Source organism: Dipodomys ordii, unplaced genomic scaffold, assembly GCF_000151885.1.
Source record: "Dipodomys ordii isolate 6190 unplaced genomic scaffold, Dord_2.0 Scaffold23, whole genome shotgun sequence".
In the NCBI taxonomy this organism is placed as follows: domain Eukaryota; kingdom Metazoa; phylum Chordata; class Mammalia; order Rodentia; family Heteromyidae; genus Dipodomys; species Dipodomys ordii.
The window spans coordinates 7,967,180-7,988,308 of NW_012267239.1; the positions used below are offsets into that span (position 1 = coordinate 7,967,180).

The 21,129-nt window shown below is 45.3% G+C and overlaps 2 protein-coding genes across 3 annotated transcripts in view; one reads left to right on the forward strand and one right to left on the reverse strand.

Moving 5' to 3' along the window:
* Pla2g1b (phospholipase A2, group IB (pancreas)) overlaps positions 1 to 6,506 on the forward strand; it is a 7,872-nt gene extending 1,366 nt beyond the window's left edge. Inside the window, exons 2-4 of the mRNA XM_013014369.1 lie at positions 2,039 to 2,198; positions 4,268 to 4,395; positions 6,372 to 6,506. Of these exons, the coding sequence (XP_012869823.1) occupies positions 2,039 to 2,198; positions 4,268 to 4,395; positions 6,372 to 6,490 (407 nt within the window). The 3' untranslated portion in view covers positions 6,491 to 6,506. The remainder of the gene's footprint in view (positions 1 to 2,038; positions 2,199 to 4,267; positions 4,396 to 6,371) is intronic.
* A 3,814-nt stretch (positions 6,507 to 10,320) lies between these two features.
* Sirt4 (sirtuin 4) lies at positions 10,321 to 20,581 on the reverse strand. 2 transcript variants are annotated; one of them, XM_013014349.1, is made up of 5 exons: positions 20,536 to 20,581; positions 13,342 to 13,839; positions 11,821 to 12,115; positions 11,514 to 11,727; positions 10,321 to 10,670 (listed from the first exon to the last, which is right to left on the reverse strand). In XM_013014349.1, exons 2-4 carry the CDS (start codon positions 13,836 to 13,838, stop codon positions 11,575 to 11,577), a joined length of 945 nt encoding a protein of 314 aa, XP_012869803.1. In that variant the 5' UTR covers position 13,839; positions 20,536 to 20,581; the 3' UTR covers positions 10,321 to 10,670; positions 11,514 to 11,574. The 2 variants fall into 2 exon arrangements, with proteins under 2 accessions (XP_012869803.1, XP_012869802.1); XM_013014348.1 differs by having other exon boundaries at positions 11,514 to 12,115.
* Positions 20,582 to 21,129: the final 548 nt, after the last annotated feature.

The following is a 21,129-nucleotide window of genomic DNA, read 5'->3' on the forward strand; positions in this document are numbered from 1 at the left end:
CCACATAAGCAAAAAGAAAAAAGCTGGAAGTGGCACTGTGGCTCAAGTGGTAGAGCACTAGCCTTGAGCTGAAGAGCTGAGGGACAGCACCCAGCCCCAGAGTTCAGGCCCATGACCGGACCCATAAATAAATAAATAAATAAACAAAAAATGTTTTTGTGCTGGCTGCCAGTGGCTCATGCCTGTAATCCTAGCTCTTCAGGAGGCTGAGATCTGAAGACCACAATTCAAAGCCAGCTTGGGCAGGAAAAGTCTGTGAAACTCTGATCTCCAATAAACCCCAGAAAACCGGAAGTGGCGCTGTGGCTCAAGTGGTAGAGTACTCACCTTGAGCTGAAAAGCTCAGGGACAGTGCCCAGGCCCAGAGTTCAAGCCCCAAGAACAACAACAAAATTAGCAATGTAAACAGTATGTGTGTGTGTGTGTGTGTGTGTGTGTGTGTGTGTGTGTGTGTGTGCTGGCACTGGGGCTTAAACTCAGGGCCTGAGCTCTGTCTCTTAGCTTTTTTGCTCAAGACTGGCACTCTGGCACTTAAGCCACAGCTCCACTTCTAGCTTTTTTCTGGTTCTTTGGAGATAAGAGTCTCTGGACTTTTCTGCCTGGGCTGGCTTTGAATCATGATTCTCAGATCTCAGCCCCTGAATAGCTTGGATTGCAGATGTGAGCCCGCAGTGCACACATGCCTAGCAGATTTCTCCTTCTGTGGGTCAGGATGGGGGTATAACTGGGGTGGGTCTGCTTCTCTGGCTCAAGATCTTTTCCAGAGCTATGATTGGGAGATAGTCTTAGCTTCATGTCTCATCTGAGGCTTAATTGGGGGTGGAGCTGCTTCAAGACGCACAACTGGTTCTTGGCAGGATTTGATTGGTTCGCTATGAGCTACTGGACTAAGAGCTGGGTTTTCTCCTGGCTGTTGGAGGAGGCCACTTTCCCTCAGCATCTTACACATGGACCCCTCCACAGGGCAGCTCACAGCCAGTGGCTGACCTCCCATTGGGGGAGCAAGTAAGAGGACCAAAAAGAATGAGCAAGACAAAAGTCAATTGTTGGGTATTGATAGGCCAGCTGGGCATGGTACCGCATGCCTATAATCCCAGAACTTGGGAGGCTGAAGCAAAAGGATGGAGTTCAAGACTAGCCTGTGCTACACAACAAGACCCTCTCAGGAAACAAAGGGCTGAGAATGTAGCTCAGTGTTAACAGTGCTGCCTAGCATGTGCAAGGTCCCGGGTTCACTCCCCCGGCACTGCCAAAAACAACAAAAAGCAAAAATGCATGCTAAGTGAAAGAAATCATAAAAAGGACACCCACTGTACGATCCATTTATAGGGAATATCCAGCATAGACAAATCAAGACAAAAAACAGACCAGGCTGAACACTTGTGGCTCAGGCCTGTTGTTAGCTGTTCAAGAAGCTGAGATCTCAAGATCCTGGTTTACAGTCAGACCGGCCAAAAAAGTTTGTGATACTTTAAGTGCCAGAACTGGAGTTGTAGCTCACATGTTAAATAGCCTTGGACAAAAAAGCCAGATAAGCTGGGAATTCATAGCTCATGCCTGTAATCCTAGCTACTCAGCAGGCTGAGATCTGAGGATCACAGTTGAAAGCCAGCCTGGGCAGGAAAGTCCGCGAGACTCTTATCTCCAATTAACCACCAGAAAATCAGAAGTGGTACTGTGGCTCAAGTGGTAGAGTACTCACCTTGAGCTGAAGAGCTCAGGGACAGCACCCAGGCCCAGAGTTCAAGCCCCATGACCAACAACAACAACAACAAAAATCCCTGATTTGGGCTAGGAATGTTGCTTAGTGGCAGAGTGCTAGCCTTAGGCAAAAGCAGCTCAGGGCCAGTGTCCAGGCTCAGAGTTTAAGCCCCAGGACTGGCAAAAAAAAAAAAAATCCTGTTTTATCAGGTTCCTGCTCCCCACCATGCTTTTCTGAAGCAGCAACTGGCAGGGGTGAGGAATACAGAGGGCAGGCAGTGGACCCCTGGGCCCCAGAGCCACTGAGGATGAATTTGATCTGGCTGCTTTTTTGCAGTGGGTGCTACTGCACACAGCATCATCCCTCGGGCTGTGTGGCAGTTCCGCAACATGATCAAGTGTACCATTCCTGGGAGTGACCCCTACAAGGAATACAACAACTACGGCTGCTACTGTGGCTTGGGGGGCTCAGGCACCCCTGTGGATGATCTGGACAGGTAACAAGCCATCTGTGTGTCTGGGGGGGGCAGTAGACAAGGAAAGGATTTCACAGTGCATAAATATGGACAAAGCATAGCCTATGTTCTGCCCTTGCATCCTGTGAAGAAAACCTCCCCAAGAGGCCCCTCCAGCCAATGTCACCTCTGGAAATGGAAAGTGGAAAATCCAAGATGTAAAATAGCATGTGATTCTGCCCTCTAGTGTCTGGATAGAGCAACTCCAACTGCCATGATCACAATCCAGGTGTCAGGAGCTCTTGTTGAAAAAAAGTGTGTGTGGGGGGAACAAAGGAGGAGGCAACAATGATTGATAAGAAATGCACTCATAGCCGGGCGCTGGTGGCTCACGCCTGTAATCCTAGCTACTCAGGAGGCTGAGATCTGAGGATCGCGGTTCAAAGCCAGCCCGGGCAGGAGAGACCGTGAGACTCCTATCTCCAATAAACCACCAGAAAACTGGAAGTGGCGCTGTAGCTCAAGTGGCAGAGCTCTCGCCTTGAGCTGAAGAGCTGAGGGACAGTGCCCAGGCCCAGAGTTCAAGCCCCAAGACCGAAAAAAAAAAAAAAAAAAAAGAAAGAAAGAAATGCACTCATTACCTTGCCCGGGTAATTGTAACCCCTCTGTAAGGTATTTTCACAATTAAAAAAAAGTGTCACAGGTGGGACACTGGTAGCTCACAGCTTGTCATCCTAACTATCCAGAAGGCTGAGATCTGAGGATCACAGTTTGAAGACATTTCCAGGCAAGAAAGTCCATGAGACACTTATTACCAGTTAACCACCAGAAAAGCTGAAAGTGGAGCTGTGGATCAAATGGTTGAACACTAGCCATGAGCACAAAAGCTCAAGGACAGTACCCAGGCCCTGAGTTCAAGCCTCAGAACCACCACCAACAACAAAAAGTTTCATGGCAGAATGTATAGGCACAATTACTTGATGGATGTGATTGTAATTCCCTTGGAACAGAATGTCATCTGTGGAATTGGAGAACTTTGTAAGAGAAACTGTTTTAAGGCCTTAATTTGCTCCTATTTTTATTTGGGAGGAAGCCAGAAATGATATTTTCTCTGCTTCTTATATGACATCTAAGTTGCACATGTAAAACCAAAGAAAAGTCCAGTTGAAAAAAAAAACTGTATGGGCTAGGAATGTGGCTTAGTGGTAGAGAGCTTGCCTAGCATGCATGAAGCCCTGGGTTCAATTCCTCAATACCACAAACACAGAAAGGGTCAGAAGCAATTCTGTAGCTCAAGTGGTAGAGTGCTAGCCTCAAGCAAAAGCAGCTCAGGGACAGTGTCCAGGCCCTGAGTTCAAGCCCCCAGGACTGGCAAAAAAAAAAAAAAAAAAAGTGTCACTGTATCTCCAGTATATATCTTTTTTTTTTTCTGTGTTCCTTAATCACATCTACTGAACATGTGGTTAAAAGTAAATAAATAGGGGCTGGGAAGGTGGCTCAGTGGTGAAGTGCTTGTCTTGCATGCATGAGGCCCTGGATTTGATTCCTCAGAAGCAAAAAGAAAAAAGCCGGAAGTGGTGCTGTGGCTCAAGTGGTAGAGCACTAGTCTTGAGCTGAAGAGGTGAGGGACAGCACCCAGGCTCAGAGTTCAGGCCCCACGACTGGACCGCCCCCCCAAAAGTAAATAAATAAAGAGGCCAGCCACTGGTGGCTCATGCCTATAATCCTAGCTCCTCAGGAGGCTGAGTTCAGAAGATCACAGTTCAAACCCAGCCTGGGCAAGAAAGCCCATGAGGCTCTTATCTCCATTTAACCACCAGAAAACCGAAAGTGTCACTGTGATTCAAAGTGGTAGAGTGCTAGTTCTGAGTGAAAAAGCTCAGGGGCAGTGCTCAGGCCCTAAGTTCAAACCCCATGACCAACCAACCAACCAACAAATAAACAAACAAACAAATAAATAAATAAGGGCTTACCATTTTCCAAGTTGTATGTAAAATATTTCTCCTGGAGCATTTCAGCTAAGTTATGCATACTTCCCCAAAAGACAGGAGGTGACTCAGACTGCTACCAAGCCATGATCCTTGATTGATTTTGTTCCTCTTCTTCTTCAGATGCTGCCAGAGACATGACCATTGCTATACCCAGGCCAAGAAGATGAGCAGCTGTAAATTCCTTGTGGACAATCCTTACACCAACACCTACTCTTACACGTGCTCTGGCTCCCAGATCACCTGCAGCAGTATGTCTACCTTCTGTCTGACTTTCAGATTCCGCTAAGCCTGGGAAAAATCATAGCCATGATAGTCACAATTAATTGGTCATTCTCTTGCTCTCATTTTAACCTCATAACAACCCTGGGGGACAGGATACTATCTCGATTTTTTTTTTTTGTCGTGGGGCTTGAACTCTGGGTTTGGGCGCTGTCCTGCCCGGGCTGGCTTTGAACCGCGATCCTCAGATCTCAGCCTCCTGAGTAGCTAGGATTACAGGCGTGAGCTACCAGCGCCCACTATCTCGATTTTACAGATGAGGAAACTGAGGCTCAGAAAATGAAGTCATTTGTCTGAGGTCACACAGCCTGTAAGGTTTGGTTTTGGAACAGAGTTCTGTAGAACTCCAAAGCTCTGCCTTTAACTGCCATGTTTTATTGCTTCCTAATGTAATAAAAAGCTCAGAGCTATATTATTAAGAAACCTGCTATTACATGGCAGAAGCTGGGCTAATAATGTATACAGGATAGGTTTTATTGTCCCCATTTTAAAATCTGGGAAACTGAGGCTCAAAGACAGTCATTTGGGCTGAGGGGTGTGGCTCAAATATTAAAGCATTTGTTTAGTAATTGCAAAGCTCTGAATTCAAGCCTCAGCACATGTGCACACACACACACACACACACACACACACACACACACACTCAGAGTCATTTACTCCAAGGCATATACTTTGGTAAGTAGTAGTTGATATTTAAACCTGGTTTTGGACTGGGAATGTGGTTTAGTGGTAGAGTGCTTACCTAATATGCATGAAGCCCTGGGTTGGATTCCTCAGTACACAGAAAAAGCTGGAAGTGGCATTGTAGCTCAAGTGGTAGAGTGCTAGCCTTGAGCAAAAAGAAGCTCAGGGACAGTATGCAGGCACTGAGTTCAAGCCTCGGGACTGGCAATAAATAAATAAATAAATCTGATTTAATCTAATTTATAAGGCTCTCATCTTTCTGGGCATGGGTGGCTCATGCCTCTAAAATCTAGCTACTCATGAGACTGAGATCTAAAGATCTCAGTTCAAAGCCAGCCCAAACAGGAAAGTCTGTGAGACTCCAATCTCTCCAATTAACCATCAGAAAAATGGAAATGGAGCTGTGGCTCAAAGTGGTAGAGTACTAGCCTTGAACAAAAAAAGCTCAGGGACAGTGCCTAGGCCCCAAGTTCAAGCGTCACGACTGATGGGGGAAAAAAGGCTCTCATCCTAAGCACTGAGTCTGAGTTTATGCTTTCTTATAAGTACTACGTGCTAGCCGACTGCGCCACTGGAGCGCCTAAGCTCCTATGTTTTTGCTTTCTTTTACTTCTTTCTTTTCTCCCTTACTTCCTTCTTTTTCATTCCTTCTCTTCCTCCTTACTACTTACCTCCCTCCCTTCTTTCACTCTTCCTTTTTATCTCTTCTTTCTTTCTTTCCTCTTTTCTCTTTCCTGCTATTCTTTCTTTCTTTCTTTCTTTCTTTTTTTTGGGGTCCGGTCGTGGGAGCTGAACTCTGGGCCTGGGCGCTGTCCCTCAGCTCTTCAGCTCAAGGCTAGCGCTGTACCACTTAAGCCACAGCGCCACTTCTGGCTTTTTTTCCTTTTGCTTATGTGGTGCTGAGGAATTGAACCCAGGGCCTCATGCATGCAAGGCAAGCTCTCTACCACTGAGCCACTTTCCCAGCTTTTTGGTTGTTAATTGGAGATAAGAATCCCACAGACTTTCCTGTCTAGGCTGGCTTCGAATGGTGATCCTCAGATCTCAGCTTCCTGAGTAGCTAAGGCCTTGAATTTCAAATCCCAGGACTGGCACACAAAAAAATTAAAGTCAAATATAACTAGGCACCTAGTTTGCTTGGTTTCTCAACTGAAATTTTGTACCAGTGTGATAGCTAGAAGCTTATTCCAACTAATTCTTCTTCCTGGGTTGTACAAAGCAAGAAGCAGCTTGGCTCACCCCACTTTTTGTCCCTTTCAAGGCAAAAACAATGAATGTGAAGCTTTCATCTGCAATTGTGACCGTGAAGCTGCCATCTGCTTCTCCCAGGCCCCATACAACAAGGAGCACAAAGACCTGGACACCAAGAAACACTGTTAGGATTGTCACCTTTGAAAAGCAGCACCCCTGCCTGCATCTTACAGTGTGTCTTCCAATAAAGCATCTCTTGAAAGATCTCATGTTTGGAGATTGTGGTATTCTCTGTCTACTAAACATAACTAGATCTCTGTGAAGACCATTCAAGCTAGGACATTTTTAGGAAGCAAATTCTTTGAAATGTGAGTCATCATCAGCCACCATCAATTATTTACTCTCCCAGGGCTGCATGTCTCTAAATTTTCTGCTAGTCCTAGGAACTATTCCTAGAAGCTAGTCCTAGATCATCATCTTATTTTCTTCTTCTTTTTCCCCAGAGCTAAGGACCGAACTCAGGGACCTTGCACTTGCCGGGCAAGTGCTCTTCCACTGAGCTAAATCCCATCCTCAGAGATCTTATTTTCTAAGTTGAGGCCCAATAGGAGAAGTCATTTTGCTCACTTCCATCAGCAACTACGCTCTGAGCTCCCTCCTGAAGTTGTTTAACAGATCTCACCTGCTTTCATTCCTCTTACTCCATTGCCAACTGAGTTAAACCACTGCTTTCTACAACTCTTGCTTTTTTCTCAATACTGAGGTTTGAGCTCAGGACCTTGTGATTGCTACAGCCACACTCTAGCACCGCTCTTCGTTGAGACAGGGGCTTACTGCGTAGCCCAGGCTGGCCAGATCTCTGTGTGTGTGTCTCTGTGTGTGTCTGTGTGTCTGTGTCTCTGTGTGTGTCTGTGTCTCTGTGTGTGTCTGTGTCTGTGTAATTGGAGAGTCTCACAAACTTTGCTATCCAGGCTGGCCTCGAACCGCGATCCTCAGATCTCAGCCTCCTGAGCGGGTAGTATTACAAACCTAAGCCATCAGCGCCCGGTTAATCATCTTTTCATGAGCATCCGCTGGGCGCTGAAAACTGGATAAAGGAAATTCTATTACCGTGGCCAAGAGGGTTTGAGTGGGGAAAAAAAAACAACTGAAAATCATTTGAGAGAGGATTAAGATCGCAGCAGCCACGGCGTCTGCGCGGTGCCGGACGCGGGCCGGGCTCGTTACGGAGCGCGTCACCTTTCACAGCGGGGACACGTGGCTGTATTTACCTTCCCACCTCACGTGACTCCGCCCATTTACTCTGGGCCCGGAGAGATTTCGGAGTAAGATGTCATTGGATGGTGTCATGACACGTAACTATCGGCCTGTCTTTTCTATTGGCCCGCAGCCCGCCCCCTGCGCCTGCGCGAGCCCAAACCCGCGCTTGCGCAGTGCCTGAGAATAGTGCTTCAGGTGTCGTCTGGAGAGGCGGAGGTCTTCGGTGCTGTTTGCGCGTTTGCAACGCGCAGAGTCCCGCAAGACGAGGAACTGCTTGGCAACATCATCATCATCATCATTCCTAGGAGGGTTGCGTGAATGCAGGAAAGGGAGAGGCTGAGCCGCAAAGGGGAGACCGCGCCAACGCTCACGTCTCTAATTCTGATTACACTGAGATCTGAGGATCAAGGTCCGAAGCTAGCCCGAGCAGGAAAATCCGTGAAACTCTTAATCTCCAGTTAACCACTAAGGAGGCCGGAAGTGGAGGTATTTCTCAAGTGGTAGGATGCTATCCTTTAACATAGAAGCTAAAGGACAGCTACCCAGGCCCGGAGTTCAAGACCACACACAGCCACAGCCACATACAAAGGATGGAGGGCAGACCAGTGGGGCGTAGATGTGAGATCTATTCAAAGAAAGGCTGGGGGCATGGCTCAGGTATTAGGCAGTCACCTAACATGCATGGACCTGATGCAAATGCCAGAACTGAAAAAGAAAAAGACCTAGAGGAATGCCGGGTTGGATTCTAGTCTTGGCTCCAAAACAATGTAATGTGACCTTAGGTAAATCTGGATCTTAGAAGTCAGGCACAGTGCTAATATCTACTCTCCACATTTGGGAGGTGGTGGCAAGGAGGATTCAATTTCAAAGTTAAACTAGGCTGGGTTACATAGTAGGGTTCTGTCTCAAAAAAAAAAAAAGAAAGAAAAAGAAGTAGACTGCTTACCTAGCAAGTGAGAGGTCAGTTTAACTTTTCTCTGTCATTGTATATACAGTATTTCCTAGTAGAGAATGGGTGGGAATTGAACAGGGCTCCAGTGGCTAAGGCTTGTGGCTCTTGCCTGTAATCCTAGCTACTCAGGAGACTGAGATCTGAGGATCATGGTTAGAAGCCACCCTGGGCAGAAAAGTCTATGAGACCCTTATCTCTAACCACCAGAAAACCAGAAGTGGCACTGTGGTTCAAAATGGTACAGTGCCAGCCTTGAGCAAAAAGGGCTCAGGGACAATGCTCAGACCCTGAGTTCAAGCCCCAAGAACAACAACAACAACAAAAAATGTGGCACCATTGGGAGATGATCATAAATGACTGATTTTTATTTATTTTTGTTGGTCCTGGGGCTTGAACTCTGGGCTTGGGTGCTGTTCCTCAGCTCTAAAGCTCAAGGCAAGCACTCTACCACTTGAGCCATTTCCGGTTTTCTGGTGGTTAATTGGAGATAAATGTCTCACAGGATTTCCTGTACCGGCTGGCTTTGAACTGTGATCCTCAGATCTCAGCCTCCTGAGTAGCTAGGATTATAGGTGTGAGCTACCAGCGCCTGGCAAGACTGGTTCTTACTATGCAGCATAGGCTTGCAGAAAATATGGTCTTCCTCTACTCCCCACCCCCATCCATTCTTTTTTATTTTCAATCCCAAATTTCAATACAGTTGTGAATACTGACAAAATCTGTTCCAGAACACCTTGGAATCCCGATCTGCCTCCCCCCCACACACCCAAAAAAAAGCTAGAGACTCTCAGGCTTACACATCTTCAGAATGAGTGACTCTGAACAAACCTATAGTTGTATAAAAAGAACTGTGTGTTTTTGAGACCTTGGATTATCCTTGAGAACAGAAATTTCCTTCCAAGGCAGGTGCAGGGCAAGCATGTAGTCTGCCCTAATTTTAGACAAAAGTTCTTTTTAGAACTTTTGGATTCTTCCATTCACCTCACTTTTTCAAGGGTACCTTGGTTCTTTCTGGCTAACAAAGTAATCAAACAAGTCTCATTGCTTTCCTCAGCAGAAATAAATCATCTTATCAACCCACATGAGAACTGTTTTCTCTCTATAAGCCAGATTCAACAGCAGGTGTCTGACAGCTGACATCAAATAGAAATCCTTAGGTGTCATAAAGCCCTTTTTAATTGTTTTTAAGAACATATGTATGTATGTATATATAAATAGAAAAGCCACACACCTGGTGCGTTATTAAAAATGATTATTCTTTGGTTAATTAAAAAAAACCCACTTAGCAGCTGGGCGCTCGTGGCTCACACCTGTAATCCTAACTACTCAGGAGGCTGAGATCTGAGGATCAAGGTTCAAAGCCAGCCCAGGCAGGAAAGTCCGTGAGATTCTTATCTCCAATAAACCACCTAGAAAATCAGAAGTAGTACTGTGGCTCAAGTGGTAGAGAACTAGCCTTGAGCTGAAGAGCTGAGGGACAGTGCCCAGGCCCAGAGTTTAAGCCCCATGACTGACCAAAAAAAAAAAAAAACACAAAACACTTAGCCAGCCTCTGGTAGCTCCTACATGTAATCCTAGCTACTCTGGAGTCTGAGACCTGAGGATCATGGTTTGAAGCCAGCCCCGGCAGGTGTCTGTTAGACCATTATCTGCATTTAACCACCAGCAAACCAGAAGTAGCACTGTAGCTTAAAGTGGTAGCTTTGGGTAAAAGAACTCAGGGACAGCACCTGGGCCCCCAGTTCAAGCCTCATGACCGAAAAACAAAAACAAAACAAAAAAAATCCAACTTACACCATTGCTCATTGTGTCAAAAATATATCAAAATAGTTCAGTTAAAGATACAACCATTTGGGAATATAAGTCAAGTTATTTCCTTCTAGCCCTACTCCACAAATTAGTGAAATCTCTGGGTTAGCACTGCAAAGACCATGCCAGTCTGTACATTTCCCAGGCCATTTCTTCTACTGGGTGACATAAGAATGGAATGAGTGCAGTTTTCCCATCAAGAGCAATTGTTTCTTTGAAAGAGTCTCTTCAGAGGTTGACTCTCATCTGTTCAGAGATAGGCTGTTGAAGAGATGGTAGCTTGCTGCCCTCTATAGCTTGCAGTGAGCTTAATTTAGTTGGAGGGAAAGGGGCTGAATCCTTAAGGATCTGAAAAGAAATGAGGGGGAAAAAAATCAATGGTATGGTAAACTCAGACTAGGACAGAGGAAATAATGGTGAACTTTAGCCACCCCATCCAGAAAAACGATGACACAGTGAGGACATGATCTGTACTAAATATATTGAATAAAAACAGGATATAGGCTGTGCGCCAGTGGCTCCCTCCTGTAATCCTAGCAACTCAGGAAGCTGAGATGTGAGGATCAACATGACACACTTATTTTCAATTAGCCATTTAAAAAGCCAGAAGTGAACCAGGTGCTGGTGGCTTACGCCAGGAATCCTAGCTATTCAGGAGGCTGAGATCTGAGGATCTGCAGTTTGAAGTCAGCCCAGGTAGGAATGTTCTTATCTCCGATTAACCAGCAAAAAGCCAGAAGTGGAGCTGTGCTTATGTACTGGTATGCTAGCCTTGAGCAAAAAGAGTTCAGGGACAGTGCCGAGTCCCTGAGTTCAAACCTCTGGGACCCAAACAACAACAAAAAAAAGCCAGAAGTGGAGCTATAGCTCAAGTAGCAGAATGCCAGCCTTGAGCAAAAGTGCTAAGACAGCACACAGACTTTAAGTTTAATACCAGCACACCACACACACACATACAATACAGTTTTAGTGGAGCTGTGGCTCAAAGTGGTAGAACGCTAGCCTTGAGCAAAAGAGCTCAGGGACAGCGCCCAGACCCTGAGTTCAAAGTTCAAGTCCCACAACCAGCCACTCCCACCCCCCCAAAAAAAAATGGCCCTATGTTAAGAATCCCAGAACCTTTGTCTCATTGGCCTCCATTACTATTCTCCAGTAGGAATCAGTATGTTAGGTATCTGAGAAGACCGTTACCTTCAGCAGCAGGATTCAAGGGAACGTTCCAGATTTAGGCTCAGGACGATCAGGCTGTTAGTCAGTGTGGAACTATTAAAGGCAACAACTCTCCACAGCGAGAATTCAGTTTCAGACATGCCAAATCATCTGATCGTGTGGGCCCAATGTTCAGTATGGCAATTGGTAGCTTCTTCTCCCGGGCAGTGAGGATAAACCTGTAACCAGAGTACACCTGCCCAGACCGGAAACAAAGTGAGATCCAGGAAAAGCTAGTCCAGATAAGAGGAAGCAAAGGGCAGTTAACCACCTTGACTGAGTCAGGTACCTGCAGAGAAGATCCTACTACCAGCAAGGAATCGGCTTCCCTCACACGCCTGTGCACAAAATCAACCTTATCAGGGTTCACTGTGTCCCCGAAGAAAACGACATCTGGTTTCAGAGGGCCTCCGCACCGCACGCAGGACGGGACCTGGAAAGTCTGGACCTGCTCCTCGGAGAGAAACACATCTCCATCGGGAGCCACGCCCTGGGCCTCAGCACTCCAGCTGGGGTTCAGGTCTTGAAAGCGTTCCTGCAGCAACCCCCGAGGAGTCTGCTCACCACAATTCAGGCAGAGGACCCTAAAATCAAACATGAGACCTGCTGATCACTGCATTCTTGGGACCTGCAAAGCTGCCGAAGTGCTTACTCCCCAACTATTTTCAGACCCTCTTCTCTTCTCCTCACATCCACATTTCCCATTCTCCTCCCTTATTAGGTGTCTTTTTTTTTTTTTTGGTCAGTCATGGGGCTTGAACTCAGAGCCTAGGCATTATCCCTAAGCCCTTTTTGCTCAAGGTTAGTGTTCTACCACTTTTGTTGTTTTATTTTGGGTCCGGTCGTGGGCCTGAACTCTGAGCCTGGGCACTGCCCCTCAGCTCTTCAGCTCAAGGCTAGTGCACAGCACCACTTCCGGCTTTTTTTTTTTTGCTTATGGGTGCTGAGGAATCGAACCCAGGGCCTCAAGCATGCAAGGCAAGCGCTTTACCACTGAGCCACCTTCTCAGCCCCAGTGCTCTACCACTTTGAACCACAGTGTCACTTCCAGTTTTTGAGTGGTTTATTGAAGATAAGAGTCTCCTGGACTTTCCTACATGGGCTGGCTTCAAACCAGGATCCTCAAATCTCAGCCTCCTGAATAGCTAGAATGACAGGCATGAGCCAGCAGTGCCCAACTAGGTATCATTTTTTTTTTAAATGATTTCTTGTTTCCTTACTCCCTACTTACTCTTCTGTTCAATTATTTTATTATGTGTGTGCCATTCCTGGAACTTGAACTCAGGGACTGAGCTGTTCCAGTTTGTTTTGTTTTTCTCTCAAGGCTAGTGATCAACCACTTGAGCTCAGCTCCACTTTCAGTTTTTTGGGGAGTTAATTAGAAATTAGTCTCATGGATTTTCCTGCCTGGGCTGGCTTCAAACCTCCATCCTCTTTTCTTCACCTCCTAAGTAGCTAGGATTACAGGTATGAGCCACAGGCTCCCGGCTCTACTAGACTGCTTTTGTCTTTATTTTGCTTTGGTCTTTAATAGCAAATGCTTAAAGTAATTTCTTTGATACCTAAAACCAGTGTTGTTGTTGTTTTTCCCCTCTATGCTTTGCTCTCTGTAATGATCAGTATCTCTTTTCTTGGTTTAGGGGCACAGGTGAGATGCAGAGCATTCATGGGGCCTTGGCTTGCACACCCAGCCACAACAACAAAAGTCATGCTCCCTGCTGGTTTCCATGCCAATGCCCTCTGCTTTCTCCACTCTCCCCTGACCAGGTCACAAACCATTTCCCATTCCAGCCATGCCCACTTCCTGCACCTGTGCATGCACCCATGCAGCTCCGTCAAGCGCTGATTCCCTGCTTTGGTGTGCAAAGCGTCCACATTTTGAGTCACCAACCAGTGCAGCTTTCCTCTTTTCTCCCAGTTGCTCAAAGCCCAGTGGGCAGGATTTGGCTGGTGGGCTGAGAACTGAGGCCAGCCCACAAAGTTTCTTGCCCAGTAGCGCTGGCGGATGGGAGCACTTCGTACAAAATCTACATGCTGGATAGGTCGCCGGTCCGTACGAGCATACAGTCCCACCTTTTCTGACCGGTAGTCTGGGATTCCTGATTCAGTTGAGATTCCTGCCCCGGTCATCACTAGAAGTTTCTTGGAAAGGGTGATGAAGCGTTGTAACTCTTTGACCTTCTTAGGGTCCAAAGGAGGACTTGGTGGCACAAATAATCCCATGGGTCCATGTGAGCAAGGCCGGCTGAGTTTTGTGATCCAACGGCTCTTCATTGACCTGTAAGTCAATCCACAGCTCATCCTCATTCTAAAGAAAAAAAGAACCCTCTTGTGAGAAGCTAGGTTGTGCAAACAGAAGTTAACCACCAACTGATGAATGGATAAGCAAAATGTGGCCTATCTATATTGTGGAGTATTATTCAGCCATGAAAATAACAATCTGATATATGTATGTGGATGGACACGTATGTTAAGTATAAGAAGTCAGTTATAATCTGGCTGTTGGTGGCTAGCTACTCAAAAGACTGAGATTTGAGGATCATGGTTCTAAGCCAGCTGGGGCAGGAAAGTCTGAGAGGCTCTTATCTCCAATTAACCAGCAAAAATCCAGAAGTGGAGCTGTGGTGGAAATGATAGAACACTACCTTTGAGCAAAAAAGTTCAGGGACAGTGCCCAGGCCCAACCCCAGGACTGGCAAAAAAAAAAAAAAAAGAACCAGTGGAGTCACAATGATAGACACAAAAATAAAGAATTGTCTTATTGTCTTGGCAAGGCAAAACTTACTTCTGGGATGGGTATGCCATCAGCCAAAAACCTAGCAAGCAAGCACAAGAGCAGGCAGGCTGCTCCCCTATTAATCCCTAACACTGCTGGCCCCACCCCTCTGCTCAGTTTGGTTGAGCTCAGGTTCACAATCTGCTCATGACTGGCCAGTTTGAATACATAAAATGTATTCACATAAGGCCACATTGAAATAAGATTAACAGTACACAAGTAATGCCAAAATATACTGGCACCCCATGCTATTTCTTTAGCAATCTGAGGTGTGCCTTAATTCCACTTTGAAGAGAAACAAGTTTAAGACAGAACTTGGCATTTCAAAACCTTTTCCTTATCCCAAAGCAATTCCTTTTGCCTTAACAAGAGCCAAGCCACCAGGCGAAAGCTGGAATGTTTAAGCAACACACTTTGATAGAAAAGACAGGTTTTCTTACATTACAAAAACTTACTTCCGATTTTATAAATCTGAGTTCTTTTATGGCTCCTTAAACTAAGAGAAACACATTGGAATTCCAATATGTCAGGTTTCCCATACACCAGCACCACCCAGTACAGGGGGTTGAACCAGGGGCCTCTTGCATATTAATTAGCCAGTGCCTACCTCCCACCCAGCATGTCAAGTTTCATGAAGCTGTTCAGACATTTCAGGCTTTTGCTTTTACATACATAACTAAGCACAACACACACACACACACACACACACCTACCTTTTATTTTTATTTTTTATTTTTTGGGTCCAGTCGTGGGGCCTGAACTCTGGGCCTGGGCGCTGTCCCTCAGCTCTTCAGCTAAAGGCTAGCGCTCTACCCACTTGAGCCACAGTGCCACTTCCGGCTTTTTTTCTTTTTTGCTTATGTGGTGCTGGGGAATCGAACCCAGGGCCTCATGCATGCAAGGCAAGCACTCTACCACTGAGCCACCTTCCCAGCCCCACACCTACCTTTTATTCCTTCATTTCCTCCAAATTATTCCATTGCAAACTTTTGTCACTAGGACACAGACAAGAAAAACCCTGCCTGACAACTTTGCTAGCTCTAAAAAAAAAAGAGATTTTGGCATGTTATTTGACACAACACAAATTTCTCTCTCTCTCTCTCTCTATATATATATATAAACATTATATATTCCAACCCTAGGGCCTGGGAAGGTGTGGTAGAGTGCTTGCTTTGCATGAGGCCCTGGGTTTGATTCCTCAGCACCACAGAAGCACAAAAAGCCGGAAGTGGCCCTGTGGTTCAAGTGGTAGAGTGCTATCCTTGAGCTGAAGAGCCGAGGGACAGCACCCAGGCCCAGAGTTCAGGATGCACAACTGACCAAAAAAAAAAAAAAAGAGTTAACCCTAAACATTATATATTCCATTATCTCTATATGCAAACATTATTTTATGCTTGGCTTTCTAAACCCAAGTTCAGGACCCCAATTTAACATTGCACAATAACATTGGAGTAGCTAAACACACAGTCCAAAGGCCCAGGGAAACAAATGCTGTCTTCCAGATCTCCCCCTCCACACCTCCAAGGACAAAGAGGAGAAATGGACTTCCTTACAAGAAATTCAGGATGTCAAAAAAAAAAAAAAAAGCAATTCAGGATGTCCAGAAAACCTAGAGCCCACATGAAATACGCTTACCTTTCACAATTTATGGCACGCCTCAGCCACAAGGCTGCAAAAGCATTTTGGGAAATGTAGTTCATGAAGCAGATATGCTGCAAATAAAACTACAACTCCCCGAATCCCACGTTTCTCCTGTTTGAGGGACCTGGAGTCTCACAGAGCGCCCCCTACCGGTCTTTCCTAGTCACAAAAGTGGAACCTTAGTACAGCTCTCACCTGAGCTAAAGACTCTTCACAGAGAAGCAAGAATTTAAGTACCAATGAACCCAAGCAAAATTTTGGATGCAAAACAGCATTTAAACAGCATTGTCCTAAGATTTTATGCTGTTTTAATAATGGATCTATATCCGATCCATCTTTATCTTTGGTGTTTAATGTTATATTGGACACAATGGAATCAAGATCCTTGCTGTGTGTAAAATAACCTTGTAGTGGGTTGTGAAGAAATGCATTCACAAACATCTGAAAATTGGATGTATTAAGTATTATCAATGCACTCACTAATGTACTCACCCACTTGGCTTCTTCAATGTTTTTGTTTTTTAAAAAAACCAACATAATGGCTATTTTTCACTTGCAGAAATTCTGACTTTATTGGTCCGAGGAGAGGCCTGGGAATCAAATGTTTACTTATTTCCTTGCTGTTCTTGGTTGTTTCCAGTGAGAAAAATAGGAGGAAAGAAAGTCTTAGGTTCTATCACCCCTCAAAAAAAAATTTTTTTTTTGCCAGTCCTGGGGCTTGAACTCAGGGACTGGGCACTGTCCCTGAGTTTCTTTTGCTCAAGGCTAGCACTCTACCACTTGAGCCACAGCGGCACTTCCAGCTTTTTCTGTTTTGTGGTACTGATGAATCAAACCTAGGGCTTCATGCATGCTAGGCAAGCACTCTACAACTAAGCCACATTCCCAGCCATTGTACCTTTGTGTGTGTGTGTGTGTGTGTGTGTGTGTGTGTGTCAGTTAGGGCTTCAATTCTGGGCTTGGGCACTATCCCTCAGCTCTTCAGCTCAAGGCAAGCACTCTACCACTTGAGTCACAGCACCACTTCTGGTTTTCTAGTGGTTTATTGGAGATAAGAGTCTCACTGACATTCCTGCCTGGGCTGGCTTCAAACCACGATCCTCAGATCTCAGCCTCCTTAGTAGCTAGGATTACAGATGTGAGCCACTGGCACCTGGTTCACTTTTTTTACTATGTGTAAAAAACTATAAAAAATATCAAAATATTTACATTTCAATATTATGAAATTTTTCTAACAGGTTACTTTTTTCAGTTCACGAGGTGGAATACACATCTTTTGTAGAAACTGTCTAGAAATGCAGTACACTTAGGTTCATGACTCAAATGGCAGAATATCTAACTACAAAGGAGGAAGTGCTGAGTTCAAACCCTAGTACTGATAAGACAAAAGGGGAAAAAAGCTACTGAGCCATTCAGTAAAGACATCCTCTCTCTCTCTCTCTCTCTCTTTCTCTTTTGTCAATCATGGGGCCGGAACTCTGGGCCTGGATGCTGTCCCTCAATTCTTCAGCTGTAGAATAGCGGTCTACCACTTGAGCCTCAGCCCCACTTCCGGCTTTTTCTGCTTCTGTGGTACTGAGGAATCGAACCCAGGGCCTCATGCATACAAGGCAAGCGCTCTACCACTGAGCCACCTTCCCAGCCCCAGTAAAGACATCCTCAAAAGCTAGGAAGTTTCTTTGAACTTATGAAATCAATTTGATTAATTTAGATTATTTGACATTGATCCAGTCTTTTTTTTCCAGCTGGTTATCCTACCCTACCAGTTTGTGCTGTCATAAATGTAAAAGTAATATACACACATCAGCACCAAATAGACGTCTAAAAGCCGAATTTTCATATCTATATGATAAGCATGTAAACTGTAAACGTTCGGAGTCATTATTTAAGCCTCTTGTGTTTTTTGTTTTGTTTTGTTTTTGTTTTTGGGTCCGGTCGTGGGGCCTGAACTCTGGGCCCGGGCGCTGTCCCTCAGCTCTTCAGCTCAAGGCTAGCGCTCTACCACTTCTGGCTTTTTTTTTTATGTGGTGCTGAGGAATCGAACCCAGGGCCTCGAGCATGCAAGGCAAGTGCTCTACCACTGAGCTACCTTCCCAGCCCCTTGTGTTTGTTTTTTTGGGGGAGGTCTGGTTGTGGGGCCTGACCTCTGGGCCTGGGCGCTGTCCCTTAGCTCTTCAGCTTAAGGCTAGCACTCTACCATTTGAGCCACAGTGCCACTTCCAGCTTTTTTGTTTTTGCTTATGTGGTGCTGAGGAATTGAACCCAGGGCCTCATGCTTGTAAGGCAAGTACTCTACCACTGAGCCACCTTCCCAGCCCTGATTTTTTTTTTTTTGAGTGTTACTATGTATCTTGGGCTGGTCTCAAACTTGCAATCCTGCCAAATCTTTTCAGTGATAAAATTACAAATGTGCACTACCAAACTCAGCTATGTTTGAATTTTTTTTTTTACAATAAAATGGTGGAGGGAAGGTTACTTTCTCAGAGACTGCTGTTTCGTTTTTAGTAAATAGAAAAAGTCAAAATCAAGATATGTTGAGGAATATAGTTCAAGGAAGAAAGAAATTCATAAAGAGGTTTCAAATAGCTATTTGCAGTGTAAAGCAGTCAGTGAGGGAGAGACAATTGCTTTACGTTGCATATACATTGCATTTCCATGGGCATAACCTTTCAGCCTTTTTCTGAATTAAAAAGTTTTCACAGGGGTAGCTCAGTGGTAGAGTGCTTGCCTTGCATGCATGAGGCCCTGGGTTCGATTCCTCAGCACCACCTAAGCAGAAAAAGACAGAAGTGGTGCTGTGGCTCAAATGGTAGAGTGCTAGCCTTGAGCTGAAGAGCTGAGGGACAGCACCCAGGCCCAGAGCTCAGACCCGGACCGACAAAGTTTACACTGAAAAGTGCTGTATGTGGGTGGCTGGTAGAGCCCTTCACTTAGCAAGCAGAGAGCCCTGGGTTTGATCCCCAGCATGAAAATGGTGAAAAGAAAAAGGTTACAGAAAACTCTTTTGAAATGAACAGGATTGCCATATGATCCAGCAGCATCACTTTGACTTAAGTATCCAAAAAAAAAGGAAACTAGAAACTCAAACTGCTACTTGATACCCAAGCAACCCTGTCTACAATAGCCCAGGGAGGAAACAGCCCCAGGCACAGAGGAGGAAAGATTGGATAAACAAAATCCACTCAGCAAGGTCAATCAACCATAATGAAAGGAGATCTAGACAGCAGCACCACCTGGACGAGTATCATGATGAGTGAAATACATCAGAACCCCCCAAAGGCCAGATATTGTATCATTTCATTTATGTAAAGTTTCTAGTGTGGTCAAATTCATGCAATAGGAGTGTTGTTTGTCAGTGGCTAGGGTGAGAGAATGGAGAATAGAAATTAAGGAAGACAAATAGGTTCTGGAGCTGGGCTCCGGTGGCTCATGCCTGTCAGCCTACCGACTCAGGAGGCTGAGATCAGAGGATCTCGGTTCAAAGCCAGCCAGGGCAGGAAAATCCGTGTGACTTTTACCTCCAGTTAATCAGAAAAAAACGGGAGTGGCGCTGTGGCTCCAGTGGCAGAGCGCTCCCCTTGAGCTGAAGAGCGCAGGGACAGCGCCCAGGCCCAGAGTTCACAGAAAGGAAAAAAAAGAGAGTCTGGAGGTGAATGATAAGTGATGCTTGCACAATAATCTGAGTATATTAAATGTCACCGAATTCACCCTGAAATCACTTAAAATGGTACATTTTGTTGTATATACTTTATATATTTTAAACAGCAGCAGCCAAAACGCTTTGGAGAAAGGTTTACACTGTGAAATGTGAGCCACCAAGGCCAGTCTCCGCAGGCACCCATCCCTGTCAATCTTCCCTCTGTCTTTGCATTAAAATATATTAGCATGTGTTCCTCCCATAGTGCTTTGCACATTCTCCACGTAAACCTAGTGAGTGAATCACGCTTATGTATTCTCAAAAGTTCCACGTACGATGGCGTTTCACAGCATCATTTTTCAGATAGATAAATAACGGGAGTTTATTTTTCCCCCTTCAGACTTAAATTCACCTTTCTGAAATAGGGACCTCATTTATTGGGAATGATGACCAGGAAGTGGCGCTCTCCAGCTTTGCGCAGTGGCAGTATCGTAGCCAATGAGGTTTATCCGAGGCGCGATTATTGCTAATTGAAAACTTTTCCCAATACCCCGCTGTGACGACTTGCAATATAGTCGGCATTGGCAATTTTTGACAGTCTCTACGGAGACTGAATAAGTCGTGTTTAAGAAGAGTGCCTCGGTCCTAACTGTGCTAACTTGTGGCTGCGTGCGGGTAGCTGAGTTGGGTTAAGTTGTAGTTGGAACTCTCTCAACAACTTTTAGTAGCATTTTTTTACTCTGCTTGTTTTAAGTTGTGGTCTTCACCACCCACGCTTGTTTTCTTTTGCCACATTTAATATTGAAGGTTGCGATGCCTTCCCTTATAATGATTTTCATAAAAGCAGTTCCACTCTCTCCTTAAGAACACCCCTGTACTCAGCCCCATAACGTATTCCCCCGCAAGACACACCACCTCCTTTGTCTCCTTTGCTTTCCTCCCTTACTCACCCAGGCTCTTGTTGCGGCGTCTGTTCTAGAAGTCAAACCCAGTCATGTCTGTGACGTCAGGCTTATTTGCATAAGAATCCCCATCATCCCTAGCGATCGTCCCGCTAGTTCACAAATCGGGATATATGGGCACCAGATAACCATTAGTAGAGAACTCCCCGCGCCGAGGGATGGAGGTAGAACTATGCAAATAGAAAAGGCTTTATACAGTGAATGTGTGGGTAAGTAACTCACCCTCATTGTAAAGGGTAGTGTCATCCCTGAGAGAGGAGAGTGAGGCACACCGTTCTTCAGCTTTGCGCAGTGGCAGTATCGTAGCCAATGAGGTTTATCCGAGGCGCGATTATTGCTAATTGAAAACTTTTCCCAATACCCCGCCGTGACGACTTGCAATATAGTCGGCACTGGCAATTTTTGACAGTCTCTACGGAGACTGAATAAGCCATGTTTTAAGAAAGAGGATTTCATTTGTAGTTGTGCTACGTTAGTTGCGCCTGTGTGCTGGTGGCTTTCTTTACGGATTTTTTTTTAGTTCTGAAACTACACCGCGAACTTTTGCTGACATTTTTTCTTATCTTGTTCTTTTAAGTTCTG